At 47.6% G+C, this 11387-nt stretch overlaps 1 protein-coding gene across 1 annotated transcript; it reads right to left on the bottom strand.

The window, feature by feature from the left end:
• Window positions 1–5826: 5826 nt before the first annotated feature.
• On the bottom strand, window positions 5827–10188 carry LOC102909695 (class I histocompatibility antigen, Gogo-A*0201 alpha chain-like). Its single transcript, XM_042266656.2, has 6 exons — window positions 9139–10188; window positions 8649–8918; window positions 8109–8384; window positions 7287–7562; window positions 7051–7161; window positions 5827–6214 (listed from the first exon to the last, which is right to left on the bottom strand). The coding sequence occupies exons 1-6, from the start codon at window positions 9209–9211 to the stop codon at window positions 6210–6212; spliced, it is 1011 nt and encodes a 336-aa protein (XP_042122590.1). The 5' UTR covers window positions 9212–10188; the 3' UTR covers window positions 5827–6209.
• Between the last annotated feature and the right edge of the window lie 1199 nt (window positions 10189–11387).

Below are 11387 nucleotides of genomic sequence, written 5' to 3' on the forward strand. Positions count from 1 at the left end.
GTGGGTGACAGAGATTTGTCCTGACTGTGGGCAAGGCAGAAAAACTCCAGCCACACAATACTCAACCAGAGCAGTAGCCACAAGCCATTTTACAGAGACCCCTGCTGAGTTGCTGGATTGTTATCTGCCTGGTGACAGTCACCATTCCTACCCAGGCTGTAGCAGCAGAGCAAGTCCAAGATCTCTATTGTTTCCCACCATCACCTAGTCTTACAAGTAGCCCACCACTCTGAATATGAACCAGGGCTGCAGGAGGCCAGCCTCAGAGGAAAGGACAGAGAAACTGTAGCTGGAGGGAGTCCAGACTGGTCCTTAGCCACTTTATAACTAGGATGCTTCTCTAAGAATTTCCAGTGGGAGTGACAGAGACCCAGTGGACTGAGTCATGGAAAGATTAACTACAGTGGGAGGAATCTCTAGAGCCCTGCTTCCCCACTCAGACCCAGCTCTATGGCCTGGTATCCTGGGAGCAGTGTCTGGGGACCAGTTGCTTACTGTGATCTCTGTACTGGTCCTGTTCACAACATCCTTCTGAGTCCTGGCCCATGTGCTGATGTAGCTGACAGAATCAATGAGGGAAAGTAAAATAAAGGCCACCTACCTCAGTGAAGTGTCCATCCCTGGCCCTGATGATGGCGTTTCATTGCCTCACTGTTGTGTCACAGTTTTTTATTGGCCAGCTGAAGCCACCTTACCCTGCACTAAGCCTGGCTTCCTGGTGATCAGAGATCACAGGGATCTAAGGGAAGGTGAAGGAATTTAGGATGGGAGTTGGCTGCTCTGTCAGTGGCCATGCACACCATGTCCAAGGAAGGCCAAGAGTAGAAGCAGCAGAAGCTGAGAAAGATAATGCACTACTGACATCGCTAATGATTTCCAATGCAAAAATCCCCCCAGGCGGGGGCGGTGGTGGCCCACACCTTTAATCCCAGCACTCGGAAGGCAGAGACAGGCGGATCTTTGTGAGTTCGAGGCCAGCCTGGTCTACAGACCGAGATCCAGGAAAGGCACAAAGCTACACAGAGAAACCCTGTCTCGAAAAACCAAAAAAAAAAAAAATCCCCCCAGTGTCTCCCTATGACACCAGGCTGACCCTCCACAGACCCTCAAGACCCAGACATGCAGCACAATACTCCGTACACCCATGGGGAACCTTCTAAACAACATCATACCATTTAATATCTCTAAGATTAAGGACCAAAGTGTACTTACCCTTATCATTTTTGGGGTCCCATGCAGATGTGGCCTCCTCTTATCACATCTGTGTCCATACAGACATCATTGCTTAGTTATGATCTTACATTGATGCCATAGTTTTTGTCTGTGGCCTGGGGCAGCTTCCATGGCTGCATAGCTGTTGCAAGGTTAGGGGAGAAATGGGAAGCATCATACGTGCAGGAGGAGGGAGACTTCCTCTACCTAAGTTGTCCCTCCCTGCTGACTCCAAGGGCTGTGAGGTCAGACGTGGCTCAGGTTTCAGCACTTGTTCAGGGGCTTGGTGCTGTGTGCAGGTGTAGAGGGGGCTCTAGGACTCGCTGTAGGAAGGTATCCAGGCCTGAGCTGGATAGAATGTCTCACATACATGGGAGAGAACATCTCCACCACATGAACAAGAAACCTGCCTTTCCTTCTCTAGGCTCCTCTTTTAGGAGGTCTGCTTCTCAGATATACCCCAGGTAATGTTGGAGAATCTACCAAGTGCCTGGCCTTGTTCTAGGCCCTGGAATCCAGCAAAGAGTAATGTAACTACCCTGGGTTTGAAAGGGTGGCTTAGCTTTTAAAAATGCTAACTGCTTTTACAGTTGACATGAGTTCATTTCCAAACATTAACAAAATGCTACTCACAACCTCCTGGAACTCCAGCTCCATGTGATTTGATGTGCTCTCCTAGATTATAGTACATGCACCTCCAATTGATTGTCATGTACTATACACACACAAACATACATATAAGTAAAAACTAAAACTAACCCATAAACCAATGCCCTCTGTCAAAAACAAGTTTGGATAGCTGTAAAGTTGTCATACATGCCCAGTGGTGGTTTGTGTTAGTCTGCTTTTCAATTGCTGTAACAAATCTCTATGAAGAAAATCAACTTGAGGAAAAAAAGGGTTTACTTCATCTGATGAATCCCAGGTCACATGCCATCACTGAGGAAGTTACAGCAAGAACCTGAAGCAGGAACTGAAGCAATATCCATGGAGGAATGCTGCTTGCTGGCAGTGGCTGCACTCACAGTGAGTTGGACCCTCCAACTTCAATCATTGATGAAGAAAATGCCTTACAACCTAGCCTAGAGGCATTCTGATAGAGGCATTTTCTCCATTAAAGTTCCTCTTCCAGTATAAAGCTAGCTTGTCAAATTGACAAAACTAAAATAAACTAAAGCCTGCCTCCTCACTCTGACCCAGCTCTTGGGCCTGGAATCCTGGAAGCAGTGTCCGGAGACAAGTTATTTTACCCTGATCCATGTCCTCCTAGCCTGGGTCACAACTTCCTTCTCAGTCACAGCCCAGGGACCAATAAGTCAACAGTCCTAGATCATTTCGCTCTCAAGGTGTCTATATACACTTAGAATTCCTGTGTATCTCCAAGGTAAATAAGTTTATGTGGCTTATATCAATCCATACTGACTGTGTTGGGAACTGAGTTTTGAGACCCTAACTTCATCAGAGATAATAACAAATAACTCCAACCTGGGGTCAGAAGTTGGACTTGTGGATCCAAGGGCAGTTGTTCTTATTAGAGGGGACCTGCTGGGTTTGTGAATTCTGATCCTTGTGATTTTCATTAAGCCAGTGGTCCCTCAAAGACCTCTCTCTGGTTCTACTATCAGAGCTAGGACCTCAGGCACATGGGGAAAGTCTGGCCAAATCCCTAATAGACCCTCCTTTACTGCTGCCATGCTCAGGATCAGTCTGTCCATTCTCTGAACCTGAGACTCATCCTGCAAATCACTTTCTTGCCTGAGGGCCTGAGGTCTAAGCAGCATCCCAAAGACTAAGCCTGAATACCTTGTTATGGAAATACCACATGGCATGTGACTCTGGGGGCACTGAGAAGTGAGCCCCTGATCTGATCCTGTTCAATCTGGACCCTGGTCCTATAGTGTGAACCAGAAAGTTAGGTTACCATGGATACTTTGAAAGAACCCCCAGGGGAGATCTTCCTTCAGGAGAGACCCCAAACCCAAGGAACACACCGAAACCACAGATCAGATGCAAAAGCAAGAGGGTTTATTTAGACCAGGTACCTGGGGCGAAGTCTCTTGGAGGACTTGCGCGCTTTCCTAGGGCAAGGGGGACTTTTTATGGGATCCCAGGGGCAGAGGCGCGGTTACAGAAGCGAGAAGCATAGTTACAGGGTCCCTATTGGTTGTTTCAAAGAAGGCCAGGGTGAACTTGGGGTCGTATGTGTGTGGCTGACTTGGCCGTGCCCAGGGTATAGTGGGTGTTTTTCCAGCCCAGCCGCTTATTCCTCAAGGCCAGGGGGCCAGCCATAAAATATCCTGATTTGACTCAACTGTCTTTCTCCCAAGACCGCCGACCACAGTTATCTCTCTCCCAAGGCTGGATGGCTGGCCATAGTTATCTCTCTCAAGGCCGGGTGGCTGGCTACGGCTGTGAACTCCTGTTTTTCTGATTCCTTCAGAATGGCGTTTCTTAGGCTAAGTTATTGGGGGGGGGGGCATTTCATTGGCCCAACGCCCCATGGCCTCATAATGGAGCGGGGGGTCTTTCAACTTAAAAGGAGAAGCAGGATGGAGAAGGGGGCTAAGCAGGCTCTGCTCTCGAGTAGAGAAAGAGAGGACCAGGGCACCCCTACTGAGGCCAGGGGACACGGAGCAGCTGAGCTCACATGTCCGCTCTTGGGTAGAGGATTGCTGCCATGCCCTGTTGTTGAAGAACTCTAGGGTTTACTAAGAAACGTGCCCCTTGCCTGAGGCAGGTATCTGTTCCACAGACACACATGCAGAAAGGTGTAGTGTGAATTCTAATTGGTCTCAATAATAAAAACCTGGAGTCAGGTATTGGCATAAATGCTGAAAGATCAGAGAAGTAAAGGAGCAGCCAAGTCACATCTTAGCTCCCCAACTCCTCAGACCAAAAAGGACAGAGCTCCTGTCTCTGTCCGGCTTATATCCCTTTCTCCACCCAGCCCTATCACTTTCTATCTCCTATCTGTACAGACCTCCAGACCTCTAGGTTAACTAAGGGCTAACTAGCTCCACCCTCTGATCTTAAGGCAAGCTTTATTTGTTAGAGCACAAACAAAACATCACCACAGAAAGGACCCCATCACATCTTCAGAAACCTGACTCCACTGCCCAGGTCCCCACTTTAGGAGACTCTGGTCCTAGGAGAAGCTGCTATGTGCACAACACATACTGTATCTCAGGCATTGCATAAAGGGTTACAGGTGTCAATGATGTTAGTTTTTCTGATGATACGATTGACTTCAGCTACACCACTCCTTAATTTCTGTCTGCTGTGCCCTTTCTGTAGATGGGATTTAGCACTGGATAACTTTACTTCATTTTGAAGGGTTTGCAGTTTCACTAAAGATGAATGTATGCTCTGAAATCCCATGCGTAGGCTTCAAGCACTACTGTGAAATCCTCCAGAGATTTAAGTCATTCATCATCATTCGTCACCCGATTTGTGTATTCCACGTAACTTTCCCTACACTGGCCTTCTTTCTGTCTGAAATTCAGATACTATCTGAGGTTTCTTTGGCTCGGCATTAGCACAGCACAGCTATGTCCATCACTTACCCTATTTAGTTTTTAATTAATCCATTTTTTTTTAATAACTTACTTTGGAATAGGGTCTCAGTATGTATTCAAAGTTGATCTTGAACTTGCAAACATCCTATTAACAGACCTCCTCTGTGTTGGTATTACATACATGTTATAACGCCCATGACTGTCAGAAACTGGGCTTTGACCCTAACAACTTTGACAGAATACCACAGAGATCTACTGCGGGACAATGACAGAATGACAGAATGGTGTCAGTGACAGTTGACGAAAGGAGACAATGACTCACAGAGCTGAAAACTGCAGGAGACCGTTTTAAGGTGTGTTACTTTTGTTTATGTTGCATTTGTTTAACTCCGTGCCTGTGTAAAACACCTGATGGTCTAATAAAGAACTGGCCAACAGCAAGGCAGGAGAAAGGATAGGCAGGGCTGGCAGGCAGGGAGAACATATAGGAGGAGAAATCTGGGAGGAGAGAGCTAGCAGCCAGAGAAGGAGGAGGACTCCAGGGGCCAGCCACCCAGCTACACAGCAAGCCACAGAGCAAGAGTAAGATTTACAGAAATAAGAGAACCGGAAAAGCCCGGATGCGAAAGGTAGACAGGATAAGTTAAGGAAACCTGGCAAGAAACTAAGCCAAGCTAAGGCCGGGCATTTGTAATTAAGAATAAGCAGCCATGTGAATTTATTTGGGAGCTGGGTGGCGGGCCCCACCAAAAAGAGTAAAAACAGAAAACAAGTATAATTCTCATTGAAACATGAATCAAAAATCCCTGAATGGAATATCAGACTCAAGCCTGAACAGGCTGAAGGCCAACATGAAAGAACAGCACAGACACTGGACAAACCCTACAAATGCCTGAGATCTTTTGATCACATGTCCTGGTGAACAGGTTTATTAAAGAACGAGGATGAGGAAGTAGCAAGAGGACATAGGTGGGAAGGGACTGTGTGAGAGCCCAGAGTTGACAGAGCGATACCTGTGCACAGCCCAGACCTCGCTTGGCTCCACACAGCAACCAATGCCACCAGAGGCAATGGACTTACCACAGCACACACGACTCCATAATGTTCTGAGATTTTATTTTCTCCATAAACTTTACTCATTTTTAGTACACTAATCAGTCACCCACTCTGAAAGAAGTTGCACAACCATGCATGAAAAATGCTTAATTTCAAGAAAGAAGCATGAAAACTTCTTGTAGTTGCTGTAGCTCAGTGAAAACTACGGTTCTATCAGGGATGGAGGTTTGCCAGCCCTGTTGGAACATGAGAGATGACTGGGGAAGACACACGGTGTATATGGGAAGAAGGCTGTCGCTGCTCATGACCTGTTTACATTTTGCTCAGAAGAGAAAGACACATGACCAGAAAGAGAAGGCATGAGGTCTGGAGGCCACAAAAGAAGGAGAAACCAGAACAAATCCTGTTAGGCTCAGTCCAGCTGTCTTATCCTGTAGAAGAAAAGAACAAGGAAGAAACTCAGATCAGTGTCTTAAATGGTGATGTTCTGAACAGCTCATCACACACACAGACTGTCCCAATCCCAGAAGTGCTCACACCCCAGGGTTCTATCCTCTGACCTCTCCCTGTCTCACACCAGGCCCTTTAGGGTATCAGTTTTTAAAGCTGGAACAGAAGGCTGGACATCCTAGGAACTTTACCCTCCCCACCCCCCACCCCCACTCCCCCACCCCACCGTGGGAAAGCAAAACAAGACCAAGTCAAAGCCTCTGAAGACAAACTGATGAGGAGCTATGGGCTGGCTGAGAACCTCCATGGCTCCTGCATACACTGCCACAGGTGTCTCAGGGAAGAGCCCCCAGTATAAAGACTGGCAAGTCTGAACACGGCTGCCTCACCGTTTACCCCTGGGAATAATCCCTTTTATTACAGCTCAAGGAGGCAGCGGGATCTAGAAGGCCTAGAGGAATCTCCTGGTCCTTATCTAAAGTTTCCAGAACTGTGACTGCAGATCCAGAGAAAGATGGGGAAAACTGATAGTAGATTGTATATGAGGAGGACTAAGTGGACTCCTGGATATGTGTTCTAAGTAGGAACCTTTCCATCTGACTTCTGAGAGCTGAGGATCAGGTCTCTGCCACCTCTATCACTGCAGTGATGAATCTGTTCATTATTTCCTTCACAATAGAGTTAATGCCAGCACATCAGCACAAGACTGAATAAGCAACTGTGTGGAGGAATTTTTGCTCTCATGTGGCAGGGCACACTCTCAGCTGGACTTGATATTCCCAGGGAGACTTGAACACAGACCCTGCCCTTTCCTTACCTTTAGTCCTCCTCTTCCATATCAGAAAAGTCACCACGGCTCCCATAAGCACAGCTCCAAGAACCAGGCCAGTAACAATTGGCATGATGGGGACAGAGGGCTGAGGAGGCTCTGACAGAGAATGGAAGGAACAGTGAGGCCTCTGACCTCCCGCTATCAGTCATGACCCTGATCCATTTCTCCCAAAGCCTCCCACTCTCTCTGTGATAGGCTCTGTGGTCAATCCCAGTCCTTACCCCATCTCAGGGTGATGGGCTCAGGCAGGCCCTCATGAGTCACATGACATGTGTATCTCTGCTCCTCCCCAGAAGGCACCACCACAGCTGCCCACTTCTGGAAGGTCCCATCCCCTGCAGGCCTGGTGTCCATCATTTCCATGTCCTGTGTCTGGTTGTTCCCATCCCTCTGCCATATCAGGGTGATCTCAGCAGGGTAGAAGTCCAGGGCCCAGCATCTCAGGATGATTTTCCCATCAGTTCTGACTTTTTGGGTTACAAGTATTTTGGGAGTGTCTGAGGGAAACAATTGGAAAATCCAGTCATTTTGCCTTCTTCCTGGGAATCCAGCAATGCTCTGTTACCTTGTTTTGAATGGAAGGGAGAGTTGGCTTGAAGGAGTTGTGCAGACCCCACCCATCAGCCTAAACTCGGGATATGGGTCGGGTAATCTACTCCCTGGAAAGTTTAAGAACCAGCACAAGCCAGCACAGAGCAGGAGAGTCTGGATCTCCTTCTAGGATTATGGACTTCTGGTTCTGACTCAGTGGAGATGAAAGACTCCAAAGTCATTGTGCATGGTGGACAGGAAACAGGCCCGAGAGAGCTCGTGGTCCACAAAGCAAGTGGAAGGGTACTGCTGTTTAATTGAAAAAACTGAAGTGTGCGGAGAGAAGGCTTAGCCCTATGAGAGTCCCTCTCTTATTGAATTAGGAAACCCATGGCACTCTTGCCGCTTTGATGCAAGGCTGAGTTAGTATTCCAGCTTCTCCCTGCTGAGGAGGAATCCTCAGAGGACAGGAGCTCCAGTCTCAGAGCAGATGAGGCAGTATTTATCCTTACCTGTTCTCAGCAAAGTCTCCTTCCCATAGTCCAGCTGTGCGAGGAGCAACTCAACGCATTCATCCTTCAGGTAAGTCTTCACCACTTGTGCAAAACCTGTCCTTTCCCACTCTCCTCTGAGCATCTTAGCAGCCTTGCCGGACAAGGTCCAGGTGCGCAGGTCCTCGTTCAGTGCGATGTAATCATGGCCACTGAAGGTTAATTCATGGAACCCGCGACTGAAGTACCCTCCAGGCAACACAATGCAGCCATACCTCCTCTGGATTGTGTGATGTCCTGGTCAAGCATTCTCTCTCAGCCCCCTCCCACAGGACCAGGTCCCTTGGTAGGGCCCTCCAGTGGGTCGGTCCCTCCCACGTGGCCTTTCTAAGCGGCCAGATTTGGACTTAAACTGCTCAGAAACCCATGTCAGTGTCCCGTGGATCTCTGGAGCTTAGTCTCCCTGGGTTACATTTTCTGGGGGTGAACCTTGGACATGGCGTACTGGGACAACCCAAAGGAGAGCTTGAAGGTCGGGGTTTCTGCTTGGGGTTCACTTACCAGCCATGCTCTGGTTATGGATGTGGAGCACTTTCTTCATTACTTCTTTGAAGAATGTTTTTTCTCTCATGATGCTCTGTGTCTGATCCTCCCAATACTCTGGCTTCTGCTGATCCATCCATGGGGCCTGGTGCACCATCCTCTGAGTCTCTGCCCTGCTGTTGAATCCCATGAATTGTGTGTCATCTACATAGCTGGCAGAGATGAACTGGGACTCCACGAGGCCGGGCCAGGTCAGGAGGGTTTGGAAATGGCACAGCTGGTATGAACCTAGGTACAGTGGGCCTTTAGAGCTCTATCCTCCACCTAATCCAGGCCAGTGCATGGCCCCGGGTGGAGGGGGGGCGGGGACAGGATGCAAAATGAAGAAGGGAACAGAAGTTTCTGGTTGGGCTAGGGAGGAGACAGGCTTCTTTGGTGCTGTACCCCTAGGGTAGAGTCCATTTGCTTCCCCAGATTAGGTCCTTTCCCTTTAGATTCCTACACTCACCCTTTGGATGCTTGGTCAGGGCCAGGGTAACCAGGAGCAGCAGGAGGAGAGCCTGAGGTATGAGGGTCTTCATCCTGCTTAAAGAGTAGAGAGTGAGTCAGTGAGAATCTGTGTTCATCTGATAATGTTAAAATGCAAGAGGCTGATTGGCTTCTCTAAGAATTCCCAGTGGTAGTGATAGAGAGCATTGGGATTGAGTCACGGAAAGATGAACTCCTGTTAGCGGAATCTCTAGGGCACTACTTTCCTGGCTCTGATCCAGCTCTGAGACCTGGTATCCCAGGAGCAGTGAATTACTTACCCTGGTCCTTGTCCGCCTGGTCCTGGTCACACCTGGTCCTGGTCACAACATCCTTCTGAGTCAAACCAAAGGGCCCCCAAGTCAGCAATTCTCAAACACTGATGTCAGGATGTGTGTATACAGGCTCAGAAATGGATTATCCCTCAAAGGTACTCATGCTTGTGTGCACTATCTCAATCCATGGTCACCACATTAGGAACTGAGAATTCTGAGACATTTGCTTCATTGAACATATTAATAACAAATCTCATGTAAGTAGAATGTTTAAGAAAGTAGTAACTATTTTCCAAAATATAATGATATGGTGAAAGTAATAGATGCTTACATGTCTGCCTGTCCTTATCCTCAGCTTTCCCACCAGAGTTCCTTTGAGTCTCCCTTTAACATTTCAGTTTTATGTGTGCAGTGTAAGAAATGCAGATTCACAGAACTTTACAGAAAGAATATTTTTCGGATTTCTCTTTATTTTCTGTTCATGTGTTTGTTTGTGTGTCTATGTATGTGTGAAGTTTAGGAGTGAGCTTGCCTATGGAGGAGAAGAGGGTATTACAAGCTGTGGAGAAGGATGCACAGAAAGTGTGAGCAGCCAGACTTCGGGGACTCCAGCTCCGGTCCTCTTCGAGAGAAGCAAGCAATCTACAGTGTAGCCATCTCTTCAGTTATGGGATGGGAGGGGGAGTATTTTTATTAACATCCTCAAGTCATTTGACCTTTTTTGAGGCTGGCCTGGAACTCGCAGACATCCTGAGTACTGAGATAGAAGCATAGGTCGCCACCTAGTTTAGTTGGAGATTTCTATCTTTGACACTTCACTAGGTTGATGCAGATGCTACCTACATTCTGGAACTTGAAACACCATAGAATCCCTCATAGTTTGCTGCGTCCATGTCACTGGAAGGTCTTGTTCATTGAGTGGATGTTGTGTTGTGCTGTGGGATGGTCTGTATGTCAAATTACTCTGGTCAATAAATAAAGCACTGATTGGCCAGTGGCTAGGCAGGAAGTATAGGCGGGACTAACAGAGAGGAGAAAAGAAAGAACAGGAAGGCAGGAGGAGTCACTGCCGGCCACCACCATGACAAGCAGCATGTGAAGATGCTGGTAAGCCACGAGCCACGTGGCAAGGTATAGATTTATGGAAATGGATTAATTTAAGATATAAGAACAGTTAACAAGAAGCCTGCTACGGCCATACAGTTTGTAAGCAATATAAGTCTGTGTTTACTTGGTTGAGTCTGAGCGGCTGTGGGACTGGCGGGTGACAAAGATTTGTCCTGACTGTGGGCAAGGCAGGAAAACTCCAGCAACATATAGGAGCCACCATACCTGGCAGCAGGAATTATTTATGTAACATGCCATAATTGAGGCTGATGGAGCTAGGAGGCCTAGGAGCGCCTTGTCTACATTACTTGCCCTGCAGGTCACCCTGGAATATATCTCTTCTGCCTGTGAAGAAACGTGGGACCTCTAATTCTCATGAGTCTGATTCTTCCAGGGAAACAGGTGTGGTGTACACTATCTTGTACCTGAAAGATGTGTTCTTCAGCCTCCCATTGGCAGAAGTGAGTCAACCCATCTTTGCTTTTAAATGGACAGACCCAATGGGAGGTTACAGTGGGCAACATACCTGGACCAGGTTACCCGGGATTTAAAAAACATGAAATGCAAACTTCCTGCCCTTTTGTCAGAAGTTCCCAGGGAAAACAGATTATAAAAGATCCACTGCAGGACTTCTGCAAGAGTTTCAGGCCTTGAGCTATGGAATGTCAGCTAAGAAAGTCCAATTTTGTACATCAGAAGTTATCTATCCTGGCTACCAACTGAAAGGGGGCTCTAGGAGCCTCTCTCAGGGTAGGACTGCTGTCATCCTTCAGATGCCAACTTCAAAGATTAAGAGAAAAAGACGGGTTTCAGAGTTCCTAGGTGTGGCTAGGTATTGCTGCCTCTG

The sequence above is a fragment of the Peromyscus maniculatus genome, chromosome 21, assembly GCF_049852395.1.
Source record: "Peromyscus maniculatus bairdii isolate BWxNUB_F1_BW_parent chromosome 21, HU_Pman_BW_mat_3.1, whole genome shotgun sequence".
NCBI classification, from domain to species: domain Eukaryota; kingdom Metazoa; phylum Chordata; class Mammalia; order Rodentia; family Cricetidae; genus Peromyscus; species Peromyscus maniculatus.

Coding starts and splice junctions, on each gene's coding strand:
- LOC102909695 (XM_042266656.2), bottom strand. CDS start 9,211: ATGAAGACCCTCATACCTCAGGCTCTCCTCCTGCTGCTCCTGGTTACC. Junction 8,919..9,138: donor CCTGACCAAGCATCCAAAGG/GTGAGTGTAGGA, acceptor CACTGTACCTAG/GTTCATACCAGCTGTGCCAT. Junction 8,385..8,648: donor CCATAACCAGAGCATGGCTG/GTAAGTGAACCC, acceptor ATGCTTGACCAG/GACATCACACAATCCAGAGG.